Source organism: Bactrocera neohumeralis, chromosome 2, assembly GCF_024586455.1.
Source record: "Bactrocera neohumeralis isolate Rockhampton chromosome 2, APGP_CSIRO_Bneo_wtdbg2-racon-allhic-juicebox.fasta_v2, whole genome shotgun sequence".
Classification (NCBI taxonomy): Eukaryota; Metazoa; Arthropoda; class Insecta; order Diptera; family Tephritidae; genus Bactrocera; species Bactrocera neohumeralis.
The window spans coordinates 28,086,540-28,099,150 of NC_065919.1; the positions used below are offsets into that span (position 1 = coordinate 28,086,540).

General features: G+C 35.7%; 1 protein-coding gene across 1 annotated transcript; it reads left to right on the top strand.

Moving 5' to 3' along the window:
* Positions 1-336: 336 nt before the first annotated feature.
* On the top strand, positions 337-7,743 carry LOC126767973 (protein takeout-like). The gene is made up of 4 exons (XM_050485809.1): positions 337-967; positions 1,145-1,382; positions 6,751-6,996; positions 7,063-7,743. Exons 1-4 carry the CDS (start codon positions 883-885, stop codon positions 7,259-7,261), a joined length of 768 nt encoding a protein of 255 aa, XP_050341766.1. The 5' UTR covers positions 337-882; the 3' UTR covers positions 7,262-7,743.
* Positions 7,744-12,611: the final 4,868 nt, after the last annotated feature.

The window sequence follows — 12,611 nt, forward strand, 5'->3', positions numbered from 1 at the left end:
TTACGCACACAAACAAATAAGTTAGCTGATATTAACTGTATATATGTATGTGTGTGTAACTATATTCACATGTGTGAGTGTTTGTGTAAGCTTGCTTGTGAGTGCTTATAGCAAGCGCTTGCAAATTGCTATTGGCGACGTAGAATCGTTGAATAGGCGACTTAAAAGTAAATACCACAAGCGAACGTTAAGAACTACAACAATAATAACAGCGAGTCTAAAAATACACACATATGCGCACACACACACTAGCGTACAAGCAGTAATGAAACAAAAGCGCAAAGGCTTTGTGGCCGCGCGGAGCCACCGAAAAAGATTATAAATGCCTGCGTTTGTCCAGAACTGTTTTACAGTTTAGCATTGAACTCGGCCAAGAGTTCGCAAAAACTTATTCCAACGCCAATATTTGCTGAACACAACACGAGTGCGCGACCGTGCCGCGTAAGGCCGCTACGTAACGTCAATTTAACGCAGTGGCTATTGATGAGTTGACTAAATTTGAAAAATTAATTGTAGCAACAATACAGTGGCCGTTAGGCATTGCAATTTTTCGTTTATAGGAATTCCAAAATAAACAAGGAAAAATAAATTTTTGTTTTTTTTTTTCATCGAGCAGTTTACGATAAAAACCGTCGCGTAGCGAGTTCAGTCAAAAATACGCACAGGATCGCGTCCTTACATACAGAACGCGCTTATAATAAATCAGCAAGTTCGTCGCTAAAGTCTTTTATTTTGTACGCCGCGTCTACCTAAATCGAGTGCGCGCAACAGCTAAGTGATTCCACTCAACTTATTTTGTGCGCAAATCAAATCAGTAACACGAGCGTTTGTTGTCAGGCGGCGCATAGCAACCGATTGTCAAAAAATCCACAAATAAATAAAATGTGCGCTGCGCAACAATGTTTGGTCCTTGCGACCGTCATCAGCAACTGTCTGTTGCTCATCTCGGCGGCCAGCAGCAATTTTCGTACGTTCCCTTTAACCAGCTACATATTTTGTTATTGTTGTGTTAATTTGCTGCGACATTGACTGCGTTCTCGCAGCCTCCGCGGCACATTTGATTTATAATTGCAGTTATGTTTGCCACAACATTTCGCTTTATACTCATGTCTGTTTGTTTGTATTTTGTTGTTTTCACTTTTAGCCGCTGACATACCGCGCTGCCGCGCAGGCGACACAGACTGCATAACGCGCACATCGGCGAGTTTGGTGCATCAGTATGCGCGCACCGGCTACCCATCGGCGGGCTTTCCAATCATTGAACCCTTCATTGTGAAGCGCTTCGACATTTCGGATGGCCGCACCGGCTCGCTGAATTTGAAATTGAATTTCCGTGATGTGCATGTTGAGGGATTGTCCGCCGTCAAGTTTGATCGTTCTGTGTGAGTTGATTTTTTGATTTTTTTTTCAACAATTTGTTAAAGTACAAACTTAATTTGTATGTATGAGCGGCGTCAAAATTTTTTATTTGGAGTCCTCATTGAAATTTCGTACGCGGTGTACTTGTGCGCCAAAAGTATTCTTCCGCTTTGTTCAGCACACTCGCCGTGACTATGTTCGAGACAATTCAATATCAACTCGAAAAAAATTACGAAGCTTTGCCTTTGGTTTTACTTTAAAGAATGAAGACTATTATATAACTGGGCGGAAAAGTAAAATGTAAAAGTAATCGGGTTTATAATACTATTTGGGCAGTAAAACAGCAGAGCTATGCATACATATAAATTACCGAGTTTCTAATCCTACCTTGGGTATGTTATGATTTTGCTGCCATCTCCAAGATACTAATAACACTGTGGAACATTTTTCGGATTATTGTCTGGGTGGTGAGAAATTCCAAGTCAGGGTGATGGTACTAAGTCAATATAGCAAAACCCTCAAAGGGTTTGGCGTTCGTATGTAGTAGTAGTTTTTTTTATGACCTTTTAAATTTTTTCCTTATCTTGATGTTTTTTCGCTTAGTTGTAACATTTTGGCAAAAACGTAGTTTAACATAACTCGTGAACCACTACTATCTATTTTTCCAATCCATTAGACGGTTGTAGCAGCTGTACCCAATTTTCGTTCACTATAACATGAGAAAAAATTTAAAAGGTCATAAAAAAAAACTGACACATACGAACGCCAAACCCTTTGGGGGTTTTACTATACTGACTTAGTATCATCACCCTGACTTGAAATTTCTCACCCTCCAGATTAGCTGTTGTACTGTGTAATATATAAAGCTTTTTTATGTCAAAAACACCTCCGAAATCGCATAAGTTTCTAATGGGAAATCATCATAAGCAAACGTTTTCAATTATTTCAACATTCGCTTATACCGGAAATCTGTTGATTAACCAAGCGAGTTTCACTCAAGATACACTACCAAACTTAAGCAATTTTAATAAATTTTAAATAGTTTAAACTGTTATTTCTATTGATCACAAATAATTCGTGAAGTACGCAAAACCTACATGTTCCTTTATTATTTTTAACGGCAGTAAAGAATAGAGGACGGGAGATCGGAGACAATTTCTCCCAGGCCTAGAGTTTTCAAGAGCCCTGGTGCTCTGCAACAATGTTTTGCAGATATGTTTCTAGGGTGCACGGTTTTCTCTTTGAGGCCTTGCCTAACGGTATTAATTTTGAAGCCATCTTTCAAAAGTACTTCGAACAGTAGGAGCAGCCTTATTTGAACCTGTGATAAATCTATACTAATATTATAAATGGAAAGATCTGATGGCTTGTTTTTTTGAATAGAAAGGCTCCGAAACTACTTGATAAATTTTAAAAATTCCTAAATCGTTGCTATATTCCATTTTAAAGAGAAAAGTTATCTTTTCTAAAGCGTTAATTATGTAACTCAAGAGGTAAAAACATCACATAAAAAATTACATCACGTGCGCCACGGTGCGGTCGTCTTCGGAATTGAATCTAATAATATTCAAAGTTTGATGTTCACAACTCATCGTTTATATGAGGTCCTCCCTCCAAGTGGCATGGCAAACTGACGCTCCACTCAGATAAAAATTTCATAGAATTTAAAACTGGCTCAGCTCTCAAAGTAATGCTCTATTCAGTGTATACGTATTATTGACTTCGTTAGTAATTGTTTGAATAATTTAATGAAATTACTATTTTGAAGTCGTTTATTTTTTAAATCACCAATATGAGCACGGAAAGAAATAATCGAGTTGATGTTGTTACTTTAGTGTTTTGTATTATTAGTATTTCCAAAAAAGTTAAAAATGTGCCATAAGAACCATACATTTTCTAAAGTATTTTGTAGCACCTAGACACCCTAATGTTTACGTAAATAAGAAATTTAAGAATGCGATTACAACAACTAATAATAATAATGCTCATTTATGTCATATCATGCTTACTTTGATATTAAGTTCTGAAATCTTCTTAATGCTGTTTGTTAGAATACCAGTGAAACCACTATTTAGTTGCTGTAGGTTCAAAGTCTACGGCGCATATTTTGAAAATCAGAGAATATTCTACTTTTTTACAAATACTCATATTTACACATTCGCATATTTGTACAAAGTCCCTCAGAATTCCAATTGTGGATAAAAAATTGCCACCATTCTCCAACTTTTTGGATAGTATGAACTGCTGTTTTATTGTTATTATATATAATGCTGCAAAAAATCTGCGCCTAACATTTTCGAAAACTATTTGCATAAATTATTTTTATTAAAAAATTCTTCTTCGCTTTGAATTTATCCACACGCGGTTCATTAACCTAATGTGTTGTTTTATTTAACATTGATTTGTTTGCTAACTGATTTTCAGCTATTTGTCAACGCACATACAGACAAACATATGTACACTTATTTGACATTTTCACATGTATTTTGAGTACACAGTATTCACTTTTATTTAATTTATTTTAATCTTATGCGTTATTTGTTTTATATTTCTTTTTTTACTTGATTTTCTGGGCATGAGCGAATATTTTTGAAAAAGTTTAGCGACAAAAACAATAACTGTAATATTGCCATTCCCCTCTATTTGAGCTATGACGAACGCATTTTTGCAAGGCCAACTTATTAATAAAACAAGAAAAAACGTTAACTTCGGCTGCACCGAAGCTAATATACCCTTCACAGGTGCATTTCTTTTAGTAACTATGTGTCCAGTTTGTATGGAAGCTATATGCTACAATTATTATATACTAAGCAGTAATCCATGTAAAATTTCGTGAAGATACCACGTCAAATGCGAAAGTTTTCGATACAAGCCCTTGATTACGATCGTTCGGTTTGTATGGCAGCTATACGATATGGTGAGCCGATCTGAACAATTTCTTTCGATATTACATTATTTCTATAAGCAATAACTCATACCAAATTTCGTGAAGATAATGGGTTGTCAAAAAAGTCTTGCGGTATTTTTATTGGATTTTTTTTTTATTGAAATTGAAATGAATTTTTGATGACTCATGCCCAGCTCTTGACTGATGCTACGGCTGCTACTATGCCGGTCTCTTTCGACCAATTCAGCGATTTTATCGCAATTTTCGAAGACAGGTCTTCCGGAGCGTGGCGCATCTTCGACCACCTCTACACCAGAACGAAAATGTTGAAACCATCGTTGTGCGAAACTGCACAAATTTTATTGGCGGCTTGAGATACATTTCATGCCGTATTTTCTCTTTATTTTGCTCCTTGTTTGCGACTTAAAAGAAACGACAATAAATCAAACACGTGTTAGCGCGTGAGCTTTCCAAAAAAGTATAGCATGACCCGATGCGACGAATGAAACTAGAACTACGCGCTTTAAGCGCCAACTAGCGAAAATACCGCAAGACTTTTTTGACAACCTATTAAATCGTTAATGATGAAGTTTCCCATGCAAGCATTTGATTCCGATCATTCAGTTTGTATGGCAGCTATACGCTATAGTTAATCGATCTGGAGATTACATTATTATCTTAGAAAATAACCTGTGCGAACTTTTGTGAAGATACATTGTCAAATGTGAAAGTTTTCCATACAATAACTTAATTCCGATCGTTCAGTTTGTATGGCAGCTATAAGCTATAGTAGGCCGATATCGGCAGTTCCAACAAATGAGCAGCTTCTTGAGGAGAAAATGCAAAATTTCAAACCATATCTTAAAAACTGAGGGACTAGTTCGTATATATACAGGCAGCAGACGGACGGACAGACGGACAAACAGACAGACAAACGGACATGGCTAAATCGACTCAGCTCAACATACGCATCATTTATGTATATACTTTATATACATCCCGATGCTTCCTTCTGGGTGTTACAAACTTCGTGACAAACTTAATATACCCTGTGCAGGGTATAAATATATTAATTTTATGTGGCATATTATTTTAGTCAAAACTATATTTTTATAAACTTTATTTTAATAAGTTATATCAATATTCTCTATTCTTATTTTTTATTTTACAGTTATTGTGCTTTTTTTTTAATATTTTACTTCTCTTAATTATTGTTCTTCTTCATGTTTGCTTTCATTACTTCCTAAAAAATTAATTTTCGTAGAAACCATATTTGCTCAGAAGTCGCTTCTTTGTTGTTCTTGTAACTACTTTAAAACAATAATGAGAGAACCCTCTTTGACCCCTATAACGCAGAGAAGTTATTACTTCCTCGGTACTGCCTTCTCCCTACATATATCATAAATTAATACTTTACAGAGTAAAAATTGAGTTTGGTACACAATTGAAATAGGTAATCGCTCTATAATGAAACTAACAGCGCGTGTTTTAAAGATAATCAGCATACAGCATACGCTCATACGTTTTTGGAAAGACTGTATCAGAGCGATTTAGTCCTGCAGCTCGTATAATTTTCTTCGATATTAGATTAAAGTATCTATTATTAACGAGTAGTTAAAGGATGTTCTTCCCACTGACTAAGCTGTTGGCCAACATAACAGTAAAAAATATACCTATGTAAAAATTTCTGAGATTGTAATAAAGACATTGTCTTATAGAGCTTTTGAAAATACCCATAGGTCTTGTCCAAGTTTTGACGCGGGTGAATATCGAGCGAATTATAGACTTTTCCGGACAGGAAACACTGATAAATTCCAGCCAGTTCTTGAAAGTGAATCAAGTTAGATTGAATTCGCTTTCGTTGTCACGTTTTGCTTTCTAGCCATTTCTTTCCATCATTTCGAAATAACTCAGTGGAGTAAGCATCAACACCGGCTTTGGTATTTCTACTTCTTTTGGTAGATCATCTGATGCATCTAGTTCCGAATTTGAGCATCCCTAAACCAAATATATTCTGCATGTCAGTTACTGAGTCGACAGTTTTTTTTTAGATATATATCTGAGTTTTTGTGGACATCCTTTTCTCTACGGAACTCCGCATTTCACTAAGCTGTCCGCTATTGGACCGCTATAGTATATAGCTTCCATTTAAACCAAACGATCAAAATCAAGATAAAGGTCTTCATAAAAAATATTTTTTTTAAATAACCTTAATTAGACTTGACGGTTGCTTATATCAAACAAAGTGCTTCGAAAATACTATCAAAACGTTTTCCCTTCGAGGCAAACCATTAGCATGCACCTGTGAAGGATGTTATGGTTTCGGTGAAGCCGAGGATAAGATTTTTTTGATTTTACTTAGGTGGTAAACTTTTTGAAACGATAGATTGAAAAAACACATGACTACCTACACTTAAGTATTCAGTGCCTTATTGTGTTCCATTTTCTAGATTTTTAAATATTTATTTCACAAGAATTCATTATTTTCATTTTATATTTTACAGTGGTTTCGAACGCGATCCTGCCACAAGCAAATTTGAAATGTACGGTTCATTCCCAAAAATCGCGCTACGGGGTAAATATGTCGCCGACGGACGCATACTGATTTTGCCCATCAAAGGTGATGGTGACGCCGATATTGTGCTGCACAACCCCAAATTCTCCGTAAAATTCAAGCCAGCACTTCATCCCAGGGATGGCAAGACATACCTTAGCGTGGACAAACTGAAAGTGTTGGTGGAACCAGAGAGGTAATAGCAAAAATATTTGGTTTTCATAAGCATTTCAAATAATTTGTCATCATATTTAACCCTTAGAATGAGTATCAAGCTGACAAATCTGTTTAACGGTGATCCAGCACTCGGTAGCAATCTGAATGAGTTTTTGAATCAAAACTGGAATGAGGTTTGGACTGAACTGCAACCCTCCGTACACGTGGCCATTGCTGAGGTGGTGAAGAGTATATTGCAGACACTCTTCAAGCGTTTCGCCTACGATGATTTATATGAGGACTAAATGAGCACTTAAAGTTAGCACATTGACTATATATATATGTATGCATAAGTAAGTGGGTCTGAAGGAAACCTAATGCTGTATTTCACTTTCGGTTTTATTATTAAATGGGTATTTTAATTTATTTACATATTAAGTGGTTGTCGAATTTGAACGTTTTATATGTATGTGGTGTAATAGAAGAGAGCAACAATTTTATCGTGATAGAATTGGCTTACGAAAAATTTTGTTTGTGTGTTGTTCTATTTGTTATGAATTCCTAATCTTAAAATAACTTTAAACAATATATCGTGTGATTTTGGCTTAAAATTATATAAAATTTTTTAAAATTTTAAACCAACTATAAATTTATAAGTTAATAAATAATTGGATGAAAACAAAATTGACATTTGTTGTTAGCTACTAAAAATATATATATGCCTATATATGTCAGCAAGGATTATTAGTAAGGACAACCGGAAATCATAATAAACTATACATATAAATGAAATCATTTCCTACAATATATTTAATAATTGTTTCGAGGGTATTAGGACCACCTTTACATACATACATATTTTTTTCTGCGCCTTATTTTATAAGAAACCTATGAGGGAATATAAATACAACCTTCTACTTCAATCGCCAGATTGCTGAGTTACATTCTTAGTCAGTTGGAGCAATATCTTACATTTACAGAACACATTTGTTCCAATTTGAAATTTCAGTCTTTGATACGATTAATATATATAACCATGAAGATCATTTACATATGCAGCCTATATGTATAAAACTCACTCAAAGGTTTACATAAATAATATCGGCAATTAGTCGTCCAGAGCCGGAAACAGCCGCAAATATTATTTTAACTGAGCTCGAACCTGCTAAATTTTACAGAGATTGGAACTTTAGCCTACATTTAAGAAAGGTAACACTAACTCTTACTGGGAGGACAGAAGATTGTTCGTCAATCTTTACTGACTTTGTGCTTATATTCATCCATGATGAGGAGCGACCTTACTGATGACAATGCAATGGTGCGATCATCTAATCTGGGAGTCCATTTAAACTGCACATGCAAACCCATTCGATAATTGTTTCCCAAAATTGATACAACCTTTTAATGTTCGTGTCAAGTTCGGTCTCCTTATATCAGGCATTACAATTTGCCAGCAATTTCTTTACCACGCGTAATGTTTGTCTGGCGATTTTTATCATAAAAAGATTAACAACGAGCCGAGCTCATCATCATCAACTCATCGAAAACTTAACTTATGCCAACTCTGTTAATGACGATAACATCGAAAAAGTTAAAAAAAAGGTACTGGAAAATCGTCGCGTTTACATCAGAAAGATATCGATCTTATGGATCGACTCAGCACATTTTGGTTAAGGTTTTGGGTATAGAGCGTGACAATGCTAGACCCTTACCAAAAGACCTGAAGTTTTTGCAAAAACGATGTCGAGTAAAGGTTCACGAAAAATGCTTAACAAAGGGTTTGAAGATCCAACATTCATCAAACGCATAATTTCTGATAACGAAGCATGGATTTAAGAAAATGACGGAAAACTTTTCACAGCCTTAAGTAAATATTCATATCTAAGTTAATAAATTGTCACGCCTTTACTTAACTTAATTTTCACACAGAGGATAGTCATGCGTGAAGTTATGTTCTTGTTACCGTTTAACTCATGACAGGTTTTTTATGTCGTTATAAGCCGTTTGTCACATGACTAGGATTACAGAATTACCATACATGGCTATTAAGGTAGTTAAAGCTAATCGATATGTCAACGTTTACATAGCAAGTTTACAAGTATATCCACATGTCGTAATTAATGTAGCGGATTAACACTTTAACCTGAGTATTTATAATTCATGATTGATATATTCAAATATAAGAAAACGGTGATTTTTACTTCTATTTAATTATAATTGCATAATACTGATCACTGGGACCACACTTTAGTGCTACTTCAATGAATCTACAGATTATTTCCAAGCAGTTGAGAACTTAAGGCAAGAAAGATCGATGATCCACTAATGTTTCAAAAGAACACGAACCTCGTCAGAGATTCCCTAAAAAATCAAAAAGTGCAGTTCAAAGTTTAAGTGGTGTCATAATGCATTATATTATTTGTTATTTAATTATTTTTTATTATTTAATTTGAAAAAATCACACACAACTGTTTTAAGAATTTGTAGCACTCCATTTTCAATCGATAACGTTGCTAAGCTTGTCAATCCTTTTACACACATTGTCGTCAATAAATTTCGAACGATATAACTATATTTTATTCGTCTGAACAAATATAATTTCATAGTTCAATGGGGAACTTTTCCGTTGCATCTACTTATATCCGACAACCCAACGTGAGTTAATGACATTTCTAATTTTTTATATTGTTCAATAATGACTGGTCAACATTAAGCAAAATTCCTAAAGTTTGAATAACTTTCTTCAATGAATCGTATCTTTCATAGACTGAAGACAATACAGTATCAATAATGGCAAGAGTAAAGTAGAAATTGATTTGAAAATTTTGCTTAACATCGCGAATCGGCTCATTTTCCCCCTCATAATTGAATTGTCTTTATTATTTCTTCAATCGAGTATTGCTGTCGTTTCTGATTTGATTGTATGTACATACCATTGTATAAACCCACAAGTAATCAACCCTAAATTCTCCACTAATACATATGCATATTAACCAAAAAAAAATGGGTATCCGGTACGAGTTGTCTAATGCTAAAACGTTTAAATATCTCAAAAAATGCTCAAATTCTATAGTGTGTTATCGTGTTATGTTTCAAATAAGTTTCAATTATTGAAAATTAAATTTACATAATGTTGTGCGCTGGGTTTGGGACCCGCTACGTAAAAAACTCTACCAATGAAAAGAAAAAAACAGCCTCGGATAAGTGACCCCCTTTTAATTACGATCCGTTAAAATACGCGTGAAAAGAAGATTGACACCACATCTTCTTCGATTTTAAAGCTGCTTTTGACAGCGCGAAAAGAAGCTGCCTTTATGCCGCTATGTCTGAATTTTGTATCCCCGCAAAACTAATACGGCTGTGTAAACTGACGTTGAGCAATACCAAAAGCTCCGTCAGGATCGGGAAGGACATCTCCGAGCCGTTCGATACCAAACGAAGTTTCAGACTACCTATCGTGCGACTTCTTCAATCTGCTATTGGAGAAACTAATTCGAGATGCCAAACTTAGTCGAGCAGGTACAATCCTCTACAAGAGTGTACAGCTGCTGGCGTATGCCGATGATATTGATATCATTGGCCTCAACTACCGCGCTGTTAGTTCTGCTTTCTCCAGAATGGATAAGGAAGCAAAGCAAATGGCTCAACAAACAAACAGTCGTCGCACTCACGACTTGGCTTCCACATTCATAATTTCGAAGATGTAGATAATCTCGTTTATCTTGGAACCAGTATTAACAACAAACAACAACGTCAGTCTCGAAATCCATCGCAGAATAACTCTTGCCAACAGGTGCTACTTCGGACTGAGTAGGCACTTGAGAAGTAAAGTCCTTTCTCGACGAACAATGGCAAAACTCTATAAGTCACTCATTACTCCCGTCCTGCTATATGGTGCAGAGGCATGGACGATGACAAAAGGACGTTACGAGTTTTCCTAAGAAAGGTTCTGCGGAAGATTTATCGCTTTCGATGGAACGATGAGCTGTACGAGTTATACGATGACATTGACATAGTGCAGCGAATTAAGAGACAGCGGCTGCGCGGGCTAGGTCATGCCATCTGCATGGGTGAAAACACTCCAGCCTTGAAAGTATTCGACGCAGTACTCGCCGGGGGAAACAGACCTCCACTCTGTTGAAGAGATCAGGTGGCGAAAGGCGTGGCTGCACTTGGTATCTTCAAATGGCGCCAAATTGCTAAAGGAAGAAATGATTGGCGCGCTGTTGATAACTCGACTATAACCGCCTAAGCGGTGCCTACGCCAGTAAAGAAGGAGAAGAAGATTGGTTTAATCATTACTATTGTTGTACCTGAATTGAATTGATTAAACTGATTTTATATATTTGTTTCTAAATTATTCTTGACAGTTTTCACTAATATTTTCCATTAATAATATCTGGTGTTATTATTTTACATTCCTTTTATTTAAATATCTGTGCCCGGTTGTTGAAAATCGTGATATTAGTTATATGGGGGCTAGGTAAAGCTTACGCCCAATTTTATCTATTTTAAGCGCAAATATACTATATTATAAGCATAACACGCTCTATCATTTTTATTGAGATAACTCAAATATTGGCCGTATATGCGGTATAAAATCTCCCGGAAGTTCGAAAACCTTTATATTGGGTATATGGGGTCTCAGGGAAGTATTGACCCGATCATTCCATTTTCACACTGTCGATAGGGGTTCTTTTAGGATTTATCTCAAGCGAATTTGGTTATTGCGGCCTAAGCGTCTTCAGAGATATGTATTTTAAACCCATTAGAGGGCGTGGCCACTCCCACTTTTTTCGAAATTTTTAGTCGACAGTTATCACTCTTTACTGCCATCCCCTGTGACAAATTACAGTTCTATAACTTTATTTAGTGCTTAGTTGTGACGCCCTAAAATTCGTGTCCCTAGGCAATTGCCTAACTTTTCTATAAGGATGGGCCAGCAGAGTAGCTGTAGCCGTACTTCTAATCCTGCTTGTTCGATAAAGCAAATCGAAAACATATCCATTAGAGAATGAAATGTAAAACACAATAATACGACTACTTAAAATCTATAGTAGTCTCTCTTAAGCAACAACTAAGCATTATCTAAACAATATTTGCGCATACAATCGAAAGTGAATATACCTGTACAAGGGTTAAACAAAGCCAGGTACAAAATGTCACTTCAACTTTTCACGTGCTGAATGCCAACGTTTTCAATAACTTTTTTATGAATTATTGCTTTTCTTTATACACGTCAATAACCACTTAATTACCTTAGTTCAACCTCGGTGTTATGCAACATATCTATATGGAACAAAACGGTTCATTTATGTAAATGTGGGCAAATATATTAATATGTGTGTGAGAATTAAAATCTCTATTAATTTTTTGCTTTGAGTTAAATTAATATTAAATCAACTGACTGAATTTATATTATTTATCTGAATTGTTGGCAAACATATAGTTGACAATGCTTCATTCATACATTGTACTTGTCTGCTTTTTTTTTTTTTTTGCTACAACACCTCTGCACCGGGAACTTGCTAGCTCCCTGCGGAGTCATACTCGTGCCACCCATGTGCGCGATCGCTTTTTGCACCTACGGCTACCGACTATGTAATCGATAATTGAATTCTTTCAATAATTTATTGCCTTGATTAGCATCAAATG

Coding starts and splice junctions, on each gene's coding strand:
- LOC126767973 (XM_050485809.1), top strand. CDS start 883: ATGTGCGCTGCGCAACAATGTTTGGTCCTTGCGACCGTCATCAGCAAC. Junction 1,383..6,750: donor GTCAAGTTTGATCGTTCTGT/GTGAGTTGATTT, acceptor TATATTTTACAG/TGGTTTCGAACGCGATCCTG. Junction 6,997..7,062: donor GTGTTGGTGGAACCAGAGAG/GTAATAGCAAAA, acceptor TTTAACCCTTAG/AATGAGTATCAAGCTGACAA.